Source organism: Eucyclogobius newberryi, unplaced genomic scaffold (assembly GCF_026437365.1).
Source record: "Eucyclogobius newberryi isolate DKJ021-1_F unplaced genomic scaffold, fEucNew1.0.hap1 SCAF_20, whole genome shotgun sequence".
Lineage (NCBI taxonomy): Eukaryota > Metazoa > Chordata > Actinopteri > Gobiiformes > Gobiidae > Eucyclogobius > Eucyclogobius newberryi.
Genome location: NW_027315835.1, coordinates 15,968,465 through 15,987,886, shown reverse-complemented (window position 1 = coordinate 15,987,886; position 19,422 = coordinate 15,968,465). Strand labels below are relative to the sequence as shown.

General features: G+C 39.6%; 1 protein-coding gene across 1 annotated transcript in view; it reads right to left on the bottom strand.

Annotated features, from left to right (window-relative positions):
- Positions 1–406: 406 nt before the first annotated feature.
- Positions 407–19,422, bottom strand: part of nrg3b (neuregulin 3b) — a 311,990-nt gene continuing 292,974 nt past the window's right edge. The window contains 3 exon segments of the mRNA XM_072455883.1: positions 407–1,418; positions 7,253–7,438; positions 14,448–14,542. Of these exon segments, the coding sequence (XP_072311984.1) occupies positions 848–1,418; positions 7,253–7,438; positions 14,448–14,542 (852 nt within the window). The 3' untranslated portion in view covers positions 407–847.

Below are 19,422 nucleotides of genomic sequence, written 5' to 3'. Positions count from 1 at the left end.
GTAGCAACATGTGCCACTCATGTGCCACACCCTTACCCACGATGCTACTATAGTAGCAACATGTGCCACTCATGTGCCACACCCTTACCCACGATGCTACTGTAGTAGCAACATGTGCCACTCATGTGCCACACCCTTACCCACAATGCTGCTGTGGTAGCAACATGTGCCACTCATGTGCCACACCCTTACCCACGATGCTGCTGTGGTAGCAACATGTGCCACACCCTTACCCACAATGCTGCTGTGGTAGCAGCATGTGCCACACCCTTACCCACAATGCTACTGTAGTAGCAACATGTGCCACTCATGTGCCACACCCTTATCCACGATTCTGTGCAAATACCACCTTGTAAATAAAAGCTCTTGTACATAACACCATATCTTAGTCTTTATTTTGTCACAATTGCATGTCAAATATATATACGTCTATCTGACATATATAATATGACATATATAATTTCATTTCTTTACAATAGAGAAACAACATAGAGATGACACACTATTTTGGTTTCTAGTAGAAGCTCCTTTTTAAATAGTGGCTTGTATTTCTTCAATACACTGTTTAAGTCAAGCTCCCACTCGAGTCCCGCCTTTGTTTGTCCTTTGTGGACACTTTGTGGATCACATGTATTCACAAGTCCTTTCTCTCTCTGTGTAACTTCTTTTGTCGTACCACAGTTTTTCTCCTCAGTTCAATCTGTTCACTCCAAATATCAGAGCATCTGTTATTGGTCCGACAGCGCCCCACAGATGGGCCCACCTGCTAACAATCCCGTGCCGCCACGCCAACGGTATTACAGTTTATTGGAGACAGTGTCTGTGGAGCTTTACAAAGTTAATCCAATCAGCTCGCAGAAGGCCTGGCGCTGCCGTTGCCAGCCGCTCTGCAGCTGAGTGTGGCAGTGGCGGCGGCGGTGGCCAAGGAACAGTTTGCACTTCCAGACTCCAGGTTTGTCTGACCTTGGCACGGTTCCTGGACTCCTCTTTGGCCTGTCGCCTTCAAACCTGTACTTGGGTTTTGCATCTCCCGTTTCCCTGTCTCATTGTGAGTGTCCACGTTTTCCTGGTCCAAATCCCGCCTAAGTTCCATCGCTGAACCTACTGTCACGGCGGCGCTAACATACCTTCCAGAGTTAGCGCTAGTTTCGGGCACAAATGTCTCATAAGGAGTAGAAGAGGCATAATCAGTGACGGTGGTCGTTGATATCTTGCCAATTGGGGACTGGTTTGGGTCCCCCGCCTGGAGAGATGGGATGATGGGAACGGAGCGGGTGCGCAGCGAGGGTGGGAGAAAGATGCCGGCGCGGTCGAGGTGGGTGCAGGGTACTTCGGTCCAGCCCTTGCGGATGGTGAAGTGAGACAGTGAGGTCCTGCTGAGGAGAGTGCCAACCCGTCCACCGCCTGAGCCTTCACACCTGCAGGGAAGAAGGAGGCAGAGTGAGAATGATACCCTCACTCATTTACATGCTGACCTTTCTGTTCGAGACTCTCAATCCCTCAGAGAAATAAAAAAGGGCTGAAGACCAGAGAATGGAGTTAAATCTGTCAATCCCGTTGACTTTAATATCTTCTTTTACCTATTGTTGAAGATATGTCGGTGTAATCCCTCATTCGTCCAGGCGTGTTCCATAGTAGAAAAAATTAAAATTAAAAAATTAAAAATTCTGAATAGGCTAGCTCGGTAGATACAAGGGGGAGTTTCTGTTGAAACAAACAACTCTTTCTACTTCAGGAAGGCTCCTCCCAATGGGCGGGTCTTACCACAGAACAGTATTAATATCGGAGTTCTCGATCTAAATTCTTTTATTGACAATGACTCTTGGATGAGTCGAAACGTCTATTTTTTCAAACTGAGTCCAGATGACTACAACTGAAGCTTTTTCTACTATTGTTGAAGAGGCGTAAAGCATTTCATCTGCTCACAATGTTTACAATGCAAGATACACTTTATAAACTTGTTTTGTATCAACTCAATCTACTACTTACTGAACAAAAATGTAAGAATGAGATAAACCTTTGACCAACCAAGAAACAAAAAGAATTTTACCAATGATATTTTGCATGTTTTGGGAATAATACAGTGTAGATAATATTGTACGGGATGTTTTGAAGATATGCAACATTTTAATATAGAGTATATAATTTATAGTGAAAAAAAAAAAAAACTGATCAAATAGAATACTTTTTTGGGGGGGAAAACTAAAAAACTCAAAATATTATGACACTGTTGAATTTACTGCTAGTTATAATAAAGAGGTGACTGAACCGCTTCACAATATGAAGCTATTTAAATTGTTGATTATATTTTGCTTATTTCCTAAAGAAATATAGTCAGATGACACTATTATGTTGGTATGATAGGCCATCCCTTTTGTTGTTTACCTGTTCTTTTACCTCACACACATTTCTTGTTATTCCGTGTATTTGACTGTCCCATCCTGGCATATGGGAACACAATTTATAAAAAAAAAACCTGCCTGACAGATTTATGCACTGATACGAAGTCTAGGTGATAATGAACTGGCTTTGCGGTGTCTGACAGGCAAAAGCTCTCCGAATGTGGCAGAATGAAGCGTCACAAAACACATGGGAGGTATGAGTAGTATAAAGTTTACAGAGAAAAACAAGCTTGACATACGTGAATCACTATAGAAAAGAACACAACAGGAAAAACTCTGAAATATGAAGTGATGATTTAGCCTCACCCGGACACTTGCCTTAAGCGACACCAGCGTCATATTGTCAGCCGTCTGAGTCTCTTTGTAGCTAACCAGTTTTATATAATTCAGTTTACTTTCTACTCCCACCGGTGTTAAACAGAAGAAGATGCACGCTTGGAGGTAAACAATGCGCATCAAACATGACATCGCTAAAAATAAGTCGCAAATGGAAAAATGTCCTCAGCTGACATTGCATGTTTGACAATCTGATATTACACTCCCCCTTTTTCTTTTCTATTTATTTATTTATTTTTCAATTTTTTTCTTGATTTTTGCCTGTTTTTGTTGTTGAGCGTTCACACCTCTTCTTTAACACTCCTCCATCTTTCCCTCGCTGCACCTCTCATCACGCCGGCGCTATCTTTCTCTCCGTTCCCAGAGATGAGACCCGGTCGCCATGGTAACAAGATGGATGGAGGGAGTGAGGAGGGAGACGGAAAGAAAGAAAGGGAAAGAGAAAGAGGAGGAGCTGATTGTGGTAGCTTTGTGTTATATGAGATGTAAGTGCGAGAAATGGGTCATTTTTGGCCCAGCTGAAGGAATGATCAATGTTTAATGAGCTCGAAATAGTTTTACGCTACAAAAACAATTTAAAACAACAAACAAAAAGGAAAAGTATAATTGCGTATTTCCTCTTTGTGAATTTTAGAAGAAACCCTCATTAGATTCATTATGAGTTTGTTTTTTATTCCGTGTGAGGATTTTCGCCGATGTGTGCGATGGTTGAGTGATTGCTCCGAGATTATTTTTCAAAATGTGAAAGAAGAGTTGATCTCCGCGGAGCTTTGTTTAAAGATGTGAATTATGGAAATGGGTCACTTGGAGAGTTTTGGCAGCGGATCTTGTGCGCTTCATTCTAAAAGTCTGTGGTAAGAGCTAATACTAGAAAAGCATTGAGGAGAGCGCGTGGTAATGACCGACAAAGCTCATAACAAGCACATTGCTCAAGCCAGTGACAGCTAAAGGGTTGCAAGCTAAAGACTGCTGTCAAATCCAAGCCTCAAAAAACAAAGACTGACATATTTTTGAAAGATGCAGACAGATTGCAAAAAGAGTGACAAGCTGGGCAGTTAATTGCATTTTTATCGAGATTCAGTTGTATAATTTTCAATGTTAATTTATGGTCTAAGAGGTCCACAGCTAATACAATGTCAGTAAAAGCATGAGGTTTGGAGCAGAGTTCGAACTTTGGACAGGACATTGGTAATGATTCAAAGTCTGTATTGATAATGTTCAGGAAATGAAAGGGACTGTGTGTAGCCTGTGCTCTGATTAGTTTAAAAAAAGGAAGTACAATCGCATCTGTGTTGCCAGAGCTTTGACCTGCCCATACCGGATCACATGAGCACTATAGCTATTTTTGATTTGAAGTCAAAATGGTCCCTATGGTATTGAAAGCCATTTCAAACTATATTCATCATCGTAAATCATGGCCCAACCCAAACATGAAATGTCCTCCTTCAAAATTAGGTTAGGTTATACGTACCCTTGAGTAAATTGGTTTGCAGTGATTAAGAGGGTTAGGGTTACATCAAACATAGATGCACAATAAAAAAACAGACATAATGGATTCATCAATTGATGAATTACGCAGAGTGCGCTTGTTTAAGAGGACAATAGCAGCTGGGATGAAACTGTCACTACATCTTTTGGTCCTGCATTTTGGCACGACCAGTCTTGGCCCCGATAGCAGGTGCTGAAACAGAGCGTTCAGGGGTGGCTCTGGTCCTGCGTTATACTGGAGCTTAGACTCTGCAGCTGGCTGGTATATATAAACTCCATGCTGGAGTTTATGCATGGATATGCATAGATATCCACCTTGATCTTCCTTTAGACCTCTAGCTTTCTTTCTTTCTTTCTTTGTATTAGTTAACATAACTGCTTAATACTGTCTTCATTTTTGTTACTTTGTTTGCACTGGGCTAATTACAGCAATCATCCTGTCTAATGATTGACAAAATATCATTTATAATGTAGGGGCCCGCTGATTAAGCACATGGCATCACTCCGCTCCTGCATGCTGCTTAAGAGAGTGCAGAAGAAACTTTTTAATTGTAGAACTCAATTTACATTCATTGTTAACACATTCACTTACCATGCCCACAGATCTCCCCTAATCGTAGCTGTTATGTGTAATATTTTGCAACTATCAATGTTCTTCTTTGGGATTAAAATCCGTCTGGTTATAGTGAGGATGTGTAACATTAGCATTTCAGCCACATCTTCCACTTTTCTCAACTTGTGCCAGCGCGGCTAATCAGCGTGTACTTAGTTAGTTCCATCCCCCAGATAGCCAACTAGTGAGAAGTGTTTTTTACCAAAGGAGTAGGTCTGTGCACACAGCTTTTTAATATAGTTCTGAATGAGTGCCAGTAGCTCGCCCCTTCACTCGTGATAACCATGAAAATAGGGCGGCTCGCTGTCCTCACTCGACACCAGAACAAGCAAGCAGCAGACACGGGCCAGAATGCAAAAGACGTTGGGGGGAAATGCTTGAAATGAATCCACCAGAATTCACAGTCTTGCTCTCTCCACATCAGCAAGTTACCCGGCATGACACTGGCCTTCTTCTGACATTCAAGTGTTTTTTTGGCGTAAATGCCTTGTAAACAGGCCTCTTTGTATTAGCGCACCTTTATCTTTGTTTTTACTCAGAGATACTGTATGAATAAGAATTGCAAAGGTTATATTTGTGATGAGTTATGACCCAGCGAGAGAAGCACATGCACTGCTGATGATAATGGAGGATCTCAAGGACGTAAGCAACATGTGTCATTGTGAGAATAGGTCAAACTCCACCCCCTGGACCATGCCTTCATTTGACATGCAGAGATCTCCTGCTAATGTTATTACTTTGCCAGGAATATTCCACAGACTTACATTTAACGAACAAATATGATGCTTTATTTGTATTGTTTTTAGCGTTTAAACATGCTCTTGAGTATCTTTAGTTTAGCATCTCATGTTTTAGGACATCTACTGGCTGCAGAGGGAATTACACACTGTTTAAGTTTACCAACATTTATCAAACTAGCGTGAATGAAGCTAAATGCTACTCGAGGTATGTTTTTGAGGAGGAAATAATGATATAAACCGGTTAAAAGCGCAACAAAGTCGATTCATTATGTGTCCTTTAAGGGAATTTTTCCAACCACAAATTAAAAAAATGTAATCAATTGGCTCTCTCCACTCTTCACCCGACTTGACTCCAGCCTTCCTCTCAAATGTAATTTAATTATTGCTTTTATATGCTGAACCATGAAGATTTAAATAAACAAATTAAGCTCCCAAATCAAAACCATTGTGGATGACAGGGAGCTCTGCCTCTGCGTCATCTGCTAACTAGCTTGGGCACTGTTGTCGAATTTGTATTCCACGATGACGCCGCTGATTCAAGCACCATTTCAATCACGACCAAATACCAGCGGCGAGTGCGAATTGGGGAGATTATGCGTATACACGCTTGGATTTTGGACTTCCCCTAACTCTCTGATACTATTTGGGATCAAGAGTATCCGGCAAATGAATAGAGACAGTCCCTTGTGAGAGAGGGGCAAAGGCAGATCTTAGTCTGGGGTTATGGACCGCAGCACTGCCTGTGACACCACATCTGGGTTTACTTTCCACAAATTCAACCACAAAAAAATTGTATTTAAGCATTTTCAAACATTGTTTTGTTTATGGCAGATGTATTTTACAGTAACACATTTTTCTGAGACCTAATAAAATTAAGAATAATACAATTGAATTTGGTAAATGACAATTGTGCACATGCAAGGGCTTCAAATAAAGACATTCAGACTTATAATTTTTGTATTTTGTAAGTTTTGCAATATTGAAGGGCCTTTTTTTCTTTGGGAATAGGTAAGTTAGAGTTTGTAATTATTAGCATTTCAAATAAATGTAAGTTAAATCCAGTTAATAATATTTTTTGTATATGTCAAAAAGTACTTGCAGTGCTGATGTCGATGCCATAAATGCTTTTTAATCATTGGGAGTTAGAATGCACACAACAGTACTTCTCCTATAGACACATATAGGGCTGTCAAGACTTTTCAATTAATAGTTAATCGTAATTATAATTATTCAGGACACAATATAATTGTAAGAACAGCACTTTTTAATCTGGCTGTCATACTTTATCATTCAGAAAACATGTCTAAATGCTTTAGTTGAGGTTTAATTACCAGACTAATGTGAAATGTCTTTACAATCAATCAAAAAAGTGAACTTTATACCCTCAATTAAAAGTTAAAATTAAAAACATCACTTTGTGTCATATTATATTTTTTATCAGTTCTTTTTGTTGCATTTTTTACTATAAACAATAAAGTCAATATCCAAATGCTGCATATCTTAAAAACAACATTCACAATATTATCTACATTTCACATTTCGATAAATTGTCCATATCGAATGTGAATGAAAGCAAATTCCCTGATTAGCACCTGAGCATTCTAATCACATTCAACGCTGTGTCCCAAAACGTATTATAACAATGGTTTAGCAGAGCAGACAGAACGCCTCACCTCCTCACCGACTCCATGTCAGCAGCGTCGTCCTCCTGCAGATGCCTGTAGCTGTTCCCTGTCACCCGGGCGCCCTCCATCAGACCTGTCGATAGTTTGGGCCTCCCTCTCGGCACGGGCGGGGTGCAGAAGTAACCACCGCTCTCTCTGCGCTGTTGGGCTGGACTCAGAGACAGAGAACTGCTCCTGAAAAAAACAACAATAACAACAAAACATGGCGTCAGGGGAAGAGTGTCGCCACCGTTTCATCAGCTCACCTTTATCTCATTGACCTTTCATTACTCATTCGAATCAATGTTTAATTTGCTTCCTGTAGTGGTAAGTAACCTTGTAGCGCTTTGTAAGCAAGAGGGAGGCAAACAAACAGTAATGGGGAAATGTTGGGGGCAAAAGTGTGTTATTTGTACTTCGGGAATAGGTTGACTCAAGTTCTGTCTGACCAGTCATGGAAAAAGTACTCAATTTTGTTTCTGAAGTCAAAGTATAGCTAAAAACTACTCAATATAAGTAAACGTTTTGCAGTTTGTGTTTGTGAAAAGTACATAAATCTACTCTTAAATGTAGAGGAGTCGAATGTATCCAGAGCACAGTACTTTTCGTTAAACGTCAGGATTAACCAGACACGTAATGGTCTTTCTGCTAAGCTACAAAACAATTCAGAATCATGCAGTGACTTTTATGGATGGGCAAGCAGACTAGGGGTGCTCATCAATATTTAGTGGATAACATTTGTTCACATACCAGTGAACAATGTTAAATTGACTAAATAGGCTTACTACACTGAACAATTAATTACTCGTTCTATGTTATTAAAATACTTCCTGTATTTCTAACTAACATCTAATCATTAGAAACGTGAACAGAGCCTTGAATACAAACAAAGACTTGTCTCCAAAAGATAGATTTAAAGTCTGCTTGTTGAAAGTTGGCGCTGCAGTTGCTTCGCTTCTCCTCATGCTCAGTTAAGCACAATTTGCAAACATTGAAGATTCTCACACGTTTAAAGCTGTGTGGTCCTCAGAGCGCATGCGCAGACCTCTAAAAGAAGCTGCTGTCCGCTCTGGTTCTAAAAGCTCATGTTAGAGAGCAGAATATGAATGGGCCTCTGAACACGGTCACAGAATGAAAAGGGGCAGGAGAAGAAGAACCAAGCTTCCCACGCAGTAATGTGCAGTGGCCTGTAGTGGCCACTAAAACACTGTAATTTCCTGCCAAGCTTCAGCAGTGGAAGTGATGGGAAAACGGGCTTATTTTGATCAATTTCAGATATATTCAAATATAGTTGTGACACATGGTAATATTAGATTTTATTGGTCAATCACTGCTTGCCTTGATTGCCCTGACTGCACTGGATTACTCCATGCAAAATCTTAAAACACTTAAAATAAAAGTTGAATAACAATCTTTACTTGTTGAAATTATGCTTTGACAGAGTATTCTGAATAAAAACCCTCAACGCATCAATTATGTTGGTGGTTATAATGATATGTTAATATTACTTCATCTACATCTTCTGTAATCAAGGAATAAAATACTCAAATGGGTAGGAAGGCGGAATCATATTAATATTCCATTCAACTCCTCTGCTTCACCGTTACACAAGGGACTCATTTTATGTGGCCCTGTGAAAATAAGCATTTTACGGACGCCCCGCTGCCGTTAATGATCAGACGCATGCCTCCCGCTACAGCGCACTGTTTTAAAATCGTTTTGGACAGTAGGTGTCTGCTTCAAAGCACAGCGCTGCATGAACACTGCCAATAAAGCAGACCAGGTACACCGTAACTATAATATGTCAGAAAAGTACCTCAAAGCACATTTAGCAGAAGTAAAAGCGGTTTAATCTGGTATTTTTGTGTCATTGTTCGGCTTTGTTAATAATCAGAAGCTTCTCTCTCTCAGTCGGAAGCATTAGGTCACCTGATTGGCTGTTAAGTCTTGATTACTAAAACACCATATACATCATCATCATCGCTGTGTGATTAGGCATAGGTGTAAATTAGGCAAATCGGGGAGCAAGCTTTTGTGTTTTGTTGCTTAATTGTGGCATTCAGACGGGTAAATTAAGCCCTCTATGTGAGTGCTTCATAATAATCACATATCATATCTAAAAGCTTTGTATAGGAGAGTTTCTTATGTCATACTGTATTTAGTAACATAGGTCACAGAGAATCATCAATGTTTTTGATGTTGTCATATCTGTTTCACTCTATTAGAAATTTACTGCTTTTGGAAGACATATCCAAACTTCCACTCATCTTGAATATTATTTGTTAAGAATTGGTTCCGCAAACTTGTCAGGTTAATTTCATGGCTTCAAATCGTTTTATCTGGAAACGAGCGCGTCTTTGGGGTTGAACAATTGCACCAACCTGTGAAGCTATTGTGAAAACATATTTGTATTCTTGTTTATTTGAAGACGATGGACTTTGTGCCAGTGTTTGTTTCATGTGCCCAGTAACTATGGCGACCAGGATGAAATCTCTGCAGTTAAACAGCAAATTCCACATGTAATTCTGAGTTATCTCCAGCTCAATTTTGAAATATTGATTCTTAAATGTTGTGATCCATTTTAATTATAATATATCATCCATTAAGATATCTGAATATTGTCATAAAAAAGCAGCATTTAACATGAAGTTTGCCACATTGAAAACATTTTAATTGCTCATTTTTCCAGTCAAATTTCAAAGTCTTGGGCCACTCTTTTGCCCAGCAGGAAACAGTAATATAACATAATACAACTTGACATTCTTCTAATCCATGACAGAGACTTCACCTGTTATAACGTTACGCCTCATTTGTACAAGTCTAGAACGTTGTCTTTACCGCAGCGAGACGGGGCAAAATCAGTTCTCTGCATATGATCTCGAGGCACATATAGATGTCAAAAATATATGCGGCTCATTATTCATGACTCAAAATGACAACGTTGAAATAAAGACTTCATTTAAATGTGTTCAATGCTTGTTAATTAGAGTTAGCAAACATAACCGACATTTTGCAGTGGAGTAATGTGTGTGGCAGCAGAACAATAAGCATGGTTAATGTGGACCTTAGCGTTTGGCAGAGTTAAATGCAACTGAAATGTGCACTGTTATAGCTGTTCCTGGAACTGGGAACAAATCAAATGGTTTCATTGGCATACTTTATAAACATTCACCGTTATGTCTATCTATCAGAAAAGTGAACTATAAGTCGAGTGTAAGCCAAAAAAAAGCATAATAGAGAAGAAAAAAACATATACAACAGAAGTTGCACTGGAGTATGAAATGTGGTTGCAAGTGTGAAAATAACTAATAATATCACATATAAGTCATTCCGGAGTATAAGTATATAAGTATAAGTTACATCCCGGCCAAAACTATGAAAAAATGTGCGACTTACGGTACAAAATACGGTATAAAGATTATTGACAGAAAAGTTAAATCCTTTGCCTTCATACAATAATAATGATAATACATTGCGGTTCCAATAGTGTGTGACACGCTTTCTGTAATCAAACTTTCTGAACGCATTATTATCATGTTATCGTGATTCAAGCAGCCACAGTGTACTATTTTGTCAACAGATTGGATTGAAATTACTTAATTTTGCTTCTAAAATAGTCACAATTATTCTTTTTTAGTTCATTGTGACCTGAATAACAAATATTTTCGATTAAATGAAGAATCTTGACATTGCCAGGTTGAGTTTCACAGAAAATGTAAATTCATGTTTATACCTTTATTTAACCAGGAGGTCCCATTGAGATTCAGAATATTTTTGCAAAAGCCAAGCCAGCAGCCAGCAGCCAACACAATCAACACAGAACAGTACAGAAAATCACTAAATATTATATTATAAAGACAGCTTTCTCAAGAAAAACATAAACAATTCTCAATCACCACAGTTTGTTTAATTTTCTATAAAGTATCAAGTGAGCACTACAGCTTTCAATTCAAGGTCTTTTTGTAGATTATTCCAAGACCTATAAAAAAAAAGCAGACTTTGCCAGCTCTGTAAGTCACGTTGAAAAGCAGTGGGATGAGCACGAGCGTGAGGAGGTCACTGAGGTACTTCTGGAGTTTCCCCAGAATAGCTTTGTAAGTGCATATGTACCGATGTTGTTTTCTACGAGTTGACAGTGATGTCCAGCCAACGAAATCTCATGTCGTGCCGAGTGCATCATCCTCAGATCTGGCGGTCGGCTACAAATAAAAGCTCACACTTGGATTGTAATATAAAAAAAACACTTCCCAACAAAAAATGTAAATATAGAGATTTATCCTGTTACTTCAAACGCACAATATTTCACGATTACCTGCTCATTTCCTTTCAGCGGATACGGTTTGTAACTACCAGTAATGTCATCACGTGTCATCTATCTACGGCGGTATCTAAGCAAATAAACAGGCCATCTTTCCTTGTAAAATGCCAAGCTAGTCAGCAGTTAGCATATCGATTTGCCGTCACAACACCAATAATCCAGTCTCGGAGGGATTGATCTGACTGTACAAAACACATGCAAAAAGAAAACAATGATTGACTATAAGCTTTCAGATCGATACACGTTTTATCAAAGCGGCTATTTCAGTCAAAATCAACAGCGTGAACGGTTATGATGAAATGATAAATTACAGACCATGCGATGATACCGAGCTAACCTTTCGGCGGTAATACTGATGGACTGTATTAACGAGCGCTTTACGGGACGATTCGCTCTGTAGCGGCAGAGCAGTGGCTTTTGCCGGTCAGCGGCTTTAGCGTGTCCGTTTCATCCATCACAATCATGGTTGCTGCCCACTTCCTGCTTACCCCGCTCCCACCCGCTCGAGACGTTTGATTGACGGAGCGCGGCCCTGGGTGACACTGACCAGGGGGAAACGCCAGGTCTAGTTGGCGTGAGGAAAGTAGGCGGGATCGCTGGGGTGTGTACGATTGAGGAAATAGACTCTCAGATGGTGGAAAAGCTCAGGATGTACTGAAATAGTTTGGGTTCCCATGGCATCAACAGTAGATTCATTTGCATTATATTTTGACCTAGTTTATGGTCAATATCTGTGAAATTTCTAGCCACATGAAAAAAACAACAACGTGTAGACAGTTTAAAGTCTTCTCAGTCAGCCCCTGCTGTCTCTGGGCAGGAAACCAGCCTTGCAACGTTGCTGACATTGATCCAAAGACAACTATCCTGGGAAACCCTGGATAGTCCACATTTGGCAACGCTTAATGTTTTGTATGTGACTATACTGTCTTAAAATAACGAAAAAAAAAAAAAAAAAAAAACTTTGGGTCTATTCTCTGACCGTGTATTTTGACAAGGGAGCTTAGATCTGCTTTTACTAGTGAAATATGAAATGTAGAATGTGTTTTTCACTATGATAAAAGACAAAAAATGATCCATTTGGTTATTTTTATCTAAAATGTGAATGATCATTCACCAGAAGTCATGAACACAGCCTCATGTTTTATTTTTAGCATTTGTTGTGTGCACTGTATTATAACATTGTGATCGGTAGAAGATAGTGCACAAAAAAAAACTTTTAAAGAATATTTTTTCCCGACAACCAGACTCTTTGAAAAGCTTCTCTTGCTACCATAACAAGGATGATTAGTAGTTATTTTTCAGTAACACGTAGTTTCCGTGCAATACCTGAGATTAGAGGAGCACTCTTCCTGTTCTGATTCCACACCTCGCTCTGAATTGGGTTGCTGGTTCAGCCTGATGCTCTCAGAGGCTCAATGCAAACTAAAATGTCTTTTCATCTTTAGATTGCATTACAAAGTGCAGCCAACGCACACCAGGACAAATTGATTGAATTAAGGCAGAGAGTGGCCAGCACTCAAAGCAAATCAAGCCTTTCTGTAAACAGAGGAGATATTTTAGACGCCAGTCAGAGCAATTTGTTTTCTCCAACCGTTTGTCATCAGTTTGGAGCCAATTGTTGGTCAAATCAAATACTAAATTGCCTTTTGTCAAAAGATGTGTTTGAGCAAGCGTGAGAGTGTACAGAAGCCAGAATAATATCTCAAATCAGACATTGTGATATAGTATTATGTTCGGCAAGCAACTCTGCAGATGTGTGGTGCACTCAGGTAATGAAATTGTGTCTAGTGCCAAAACTATCATTTTAATCAAATGACTTTTTCTGAACAATTTCCTCGCTTCACAAGTGTCAAATAGAGTTTATATGCTGCAGCATGAACTTGGTTAAACCTGAAAATCCCTGTATTTGTGAGACGACGAGAACAAGAGCGAGTACAGAGGAATCATCAGCGACACGTCGGCGCGCCACATGGACACGCCCGTTTCACAGTGGAGTTTAAAGCTTCACAAAATGTCTTTCAACTCGAGGTAACAAGGTAATTCTGAAAAATGTTCAAAAGACTTTAAAGCAATAGTTGTGTTTATTCACATTTAGGTGGGTCTATACAGACACAGGATTCTGATGAGCTTAGTATTTATTTGATGGACTTTCACGTGGCTTGTTTCCTGTCTATTGCAAGGATTTTGTGGGTTATGGCGCTACAAACTCTGTACAATCCACAAGAATAGCATCTCTTCAATTGGCTTTGTCAGTGAAGGTCACGACAGTACAATATGCTGTCTGCTTCTATAAAGACGAGTAGAACGATCGACGGCATGAACTGAACTAAAAAAAAAACACCAAAAGAGACCCCAACCTAACCATTAGTCTCAGGTCCTACACTCCATAGATATTGTATTTGCATGTGTTAATAGTATATGTACTTGTGTATACTTTTGGTGTTCCACACATTGTCTGACGTGTCAAATGTTTGTGGGTTGTCCTCCTCCCTGCCTGAAGACTGCCTAAATTTATGCTTTACGCTATAGCTATCTGAATAACTGTTGATATGTTACGTTAACATACCAGACACTTACGACAGTTCGTTACAGTTTGTTGTCTATGCGTCATGTAGCTGAAGGTGTTGCATTAGCATACATACATCATGTTCTTTAAACTGTTATTATTTTAAATTGCATTTCAAGATTAAATGTCTGTTCTTGGTCTTGGATTTTATCAAATAAATTTGCCCCAAAAATGCGACTTATAGTCCGGAAAATACGGTACATTGTAAAACATAGGTTACATTGGCCTCTGGGGACCGGTAGTAGATGGCCCGCGGCCCGGTTTTGGGGCCCAGCCTGGTGGATGGGGACCCCCTGTGCTATTATACGGTTCCTTCTTACCTGAAGCGTTTGCTTTTGGACTGTACTCTGCTGAGGAAAGCTGGAGGAGATGTCCCTGCTTCACTGGCTTTCACGCCCGCTCCGTGCGCACTCGGCTGAAACAGAGATTATATAGTGCGTTAGACAACTGTGTAGATGTGCTAATTTCCGCTAAGTTAATTCGGTTCCTTCTGTGTAGCTTCAATTCACAGTCAAACGCCAAAGTCGATGTGAGGAGTTAAGTGTCAGGGCAGGACAGAACAGCAGCAGCGGTTCAGGATTCTCTTTTGCTTGTGCTTTAATCTAAAACTACAGATAATGAACTGACATTGAGATCTGTTTAGATCTGTGTGAAGTATACAAGTGGGTGAGGAAAGTAGTGTGTGGCATTTTCAATTGCTTTGGCACCTTTTCTGAACATTTTCTGACTGAACATAACTCAAAACTACAGACACTTTGTGGTTTAAATTCAAGTGCATTTATCAGATTTCTAAACTTATTTAACCTTCAAGACACAGTCTGGAGAATGCAACACTTTATGATGTCTGCTGTGCGAAAGAGAGAAGAGAGAGAGGACTGTATGTATCACACTGTTTCTGTTGATTTGAGCGTGAGGTTTTTGCTGCAAATATGTGTAAAATACAAGTGTAGCAAAAAAGCACATTTTCAATCATTTACATTTTAGTACCAGAACTGTTTCAGACTCGAACAATAGAGTTTCTGTTGCAATATTTTCACTACAAAAGTCTTTCTACTACTTCTATAGTCTGACTATAAAACGTCTTCATATTGTGACTCCTGTGTGTCCTGTATTCTGTTGTATTGTGTCTTAGGTCAGTGAGTTTGCATCAGAGTGTGCAGTATTTAGATGACAAAGAGTGTTAGAATTGCAGTACGTTTTTAAATGGTTGATAATCGTGTTTTGGGTACTGTAAAAGCCTTTTGTAGTTAGGGAATGCTTGAAAATGGACATACAATTGTGCCAGAATGAGCTGCGTTTGCTCGCTGAGTGGCAAGTTTTGGAAATTGTGCAAAAATGAAAACCCACTCACAGTAAGAACATAAGCACATGTAATGAAATAAATACTAGATAGAAATTGTAATGTCATACTGTGGAAGTGTTGAACCTCACTTTTGATGTGTGACTGGGGTCTACTAATTAGAAATACATTTTGCTACAGGAATCTAAACGCATTTGACTGAAACAACTTGAAGATTTGGACTTAAAAAAAAAAAAAAAAAAAAGGTAATCAGCGCAGCACTTCGTCTAAATAAATCATAACTGTAGGTAAGGAGGCATTGCCCGGTGTAGTGTTAATGCAGAAACAGTATGTAGCAGATATCTAAAGAACAGCAGGACACCGTACTCAGGTCGACGAGGCTTTTCTCATTGATGGTGCCTTAATTAAACTTTACATTTTAAACTGCAGTTTAGGAGTAGGTGCTTTGGCCCTCGCCGCTCTCCTGCCGCGCTCACAGAATTAATCCCACATGAGATTACATTAAGCAGCCCCTCACCCCTTTCATTTCTCCCCCTTTGTTCTTATCACAATCAACAGCATTATCTTTGAGAGCTTTGACTACAACGGCCCCCTGAGTCATGCCATTATTCTGTTTCATTTCCAATCCCGTTTCCTTATATTTCACACAAAGCTATGACTTTACGCTGGCCTGAATACCCAGTTGACTGTTCCACATCCACACGTGATGAGTGAAAGGAGGTCACTTTATTTCCCAAAACCACCTTTAGCTTTGATTACAGCACACATTCGCTTTGGCATTGTTTTAATAAGATTCTCAATGGGGTTAGTAGTAGTAGTAGTAGTAGTAGTAGTAGTAGTAGTAGTAGTAGTAGTAGTAGTAGTAGTAGTAGTAGTAGTAGTAGTAGTAGTAGTAGTAGTAGTAGTAGTAGTAGTAGTAGTAGTAGTAGTAGTAGTAGTAGTGGTAGTGGTAGTGGTAGTGGTAGTGGTAGTGGTAGTGGTAGTGGTAGTGGTAGTGGTAGTGGTAGTGGTAGTGGTAGTGGTAGTGGTAGTGGTAGTGGTAGTGGTAGTGGTAGTGGTAGTGGTAGTGGTAGTGGTAGTGGTAGTGGTAGTGGTAGTGGTAGTGGTAGTGGTAGTGGTAGTGGTAGTGGTAGTAGTAGTTCAAAGTCGTCATGATACTGTACCTGTTGTTGCCGTTTAGAGGTATTTTACAGATGTACTTGAGTGATGATTGATTACAATATGACATTAAATATATCTATTGCCATAGAAACAAGAAAAAGTCAGTCAGGCATATGTCATCTCTACAATGTATCATCTGTCCCAATGACGGGTAAATTTGTCCATTTTGAAGTTCAGTAAAAGCCTACTCCTTCCTTGTTATCTGTATCTGTCAATTGTTTCCATTGTTGGTGTTTTCTGTCCTAGATAGTTTTTGAGTACACATGGAATGTCTCATTAATCTCAGTCCAGTATCTATGAATTTGAGGGCAGTCCCAAAACACATGAAGGGATTTGGCAGCCACAGTTTCTCCAGCAGCAAGTATTTCTTAGTAGTGTGCACTGTTTAGCTGTGTATATGACTGAAATGATTTTCTTTACACTCTTCTCTTTTATGTCTTAAACTGTGATTTTAATGCATCATTTCCTTTTGTGTGAAGCACTTTGAATTGCCTTGTCTACGAATTGTGCTCTACAATTAAACTTGCCTTGTCTTGCCACTTTGAAAAGGTGCTATAAAATACTTTTCCAACAATATTATTCCCAAAAATGAGATTTTGTGCGTCTCCATTGAGATGGGCACACATGTTCCTATTCTTCATCAGTTATAACTTCCCCATCTATTTTTGATATATCTTGTAGAATTGTTGTTACGGTCAGTTTTTTTGATGATTGCCCTAGAGAGTGCCTTAATTTAAAATGAATAAAGCAGAGTATTTACTTCAATGGCAATGAAAACAACTGTGATTTAATAAATGCAAAATAGATACGTTTAATACTGTACTGTGGAGCATTCTAGGCAACCTTACTCAGTACCTTTAACTACACATAAGGATTTCTTCCTCTTCTCCCTATATATGCAGATACTATGTGACACGTTCATTGCATGTATTATCTAGTAGCTGTAGAAGTTCATTATCTTTGACAATTTTACCCAGCCCTGCAGCCATGCCATTATCCCTCTTTTTCCCATGCTCGCTTCCTCAAATTTCACACTCCTTCACGTGACTTTACATTGGGGTTTTCTCAGACGATAAGCCTATTTTTCCTGCCTTCCTCGTCCTTTTCTTCTCTCCCAGAGGGGCCTGTTACTGCTCTTCACTTGTCGTGCAAGAAAAAGCTGGAGCATTTTGGCCACCCGCTCCTATACCCAACGGCACACAATTCCTCACTTTCTGGAACAGTGGCTGCCGCAAACTTTCCTTGCACTATGCTATCCGTGTCAGAATAAATACATTCAAAGAGACAAAAGCAAGATGTTATTCAAAACATGCAATCCAATGTTTTTGTCCTGGTGTTGTACTGATTTTGACTGTGTTCTCCATGTTGGCTTTAAGGTCTAGTCTAGTCCTGGTTTAGTCTTTTTTTTTGGTTCAGTTTAGATCTTGTTTTAGTCTTGGTTAAGTCGGGATCCTGTTAGCATTTAGCACAGTTAGTTTAGCTGCTTTAGTCATTTAATCCTAGTTTAGTTTTTGCTGCTCTTTTGTTCAAATTTAGTTTGAACTAAATCTAATCCTCGATTAAAGGTGCTGTACCTTATTTTTGCTGTATTTGGCCAGTGCAGAGTTTTAATCTAAGCCTGATTATTGTCAGAATTATACTAAAATAAGAATAAAAAGTTTAAATTTATTCTGATGCATCCTCAAACAGCCACAACAACAGTCCTTTATCTCCACACAATCATGGACTAGTTCTCACATTCAGGTTAAAACCCCTTATTTAAATCCTCGTTATTTATATAGAAATATTATTCAATGACCAAACGATCCATTGATGAGCGCGGCAGTGCGCATGGACTTTTAGGGCTATTTTTAGATTTGTGTGCAGCTCGTTTTTTTGTTGCAGTTCCAATGGACTGGCCACTAGTCTAACTCATGACAGGTGAGATAGCTCTACCCAATCCAGATTTTATATTGGATCCATGCATCTTCCAAACTTATTTCACTGGCTTTGGCAATTCTATGTGCTCAATAGATGCTCTGATGTACTGCCGCCTAAAATATGGAGGGAATATCAATATTGAGAGCTAGAGTATCGGTACTGAATAAAATACTGTTTTAATAGTTTAGGAATCTAATATTTTAGTACAGTTTTAGCTGTCCATGCTCGACTGCTAACAACAACTAGCGTGCTAATAGCGTACCAGCGTTACCTCCTGGTTCACAGCCAATAAAAACACATTATCATTCAATGCCAACAGCACACACAGGTCCATTATTGAACCTGCTGCTTTTACAACACATCCACATTAATCCTTCTTTAGACATGCATAATTCCTTCATAGTCCAGTTTTTTTTATGTATGTATTTAATTCTATCAATTCTAGTTTCGTCAAAGGTTAGTGGTCATTGGTAATGGCTAAAGCATTCACCTGCAAACCAAACTAAACTTGGGGGTTTGACCAGTATTTACTGCTGTTGTCTTTGGGCAAGAGAGTTCAAGGGACAGTGCACAAATACATTAACCTTAGCAGGAGAGATGCATTGTACCAGGTTGTAGCTCAAGTGCTAATTTCCGCCTGTCGTCCCTGGGCAAGTCCCACTGAGATGTAGCACCTCTTTTTCAGGGGAGGAGCCTATTGTACACGTTTTTACCGGTAGGGGAAACCCGCGTACCCCAAGGAAACCTACGCAGACACAGGGAGAATATGCAAACTCCACACAGCAAGGCCCTGCACCACCCGGGAATCGACCCCAGGACCTTCTTGCTGTGAATCCTTGAGAATTTGGTGTGCAAATGAACGATTAGTAACACTCGATAGATATTTAGTCTCGCTTTAGTCCTCACTGTGCCAT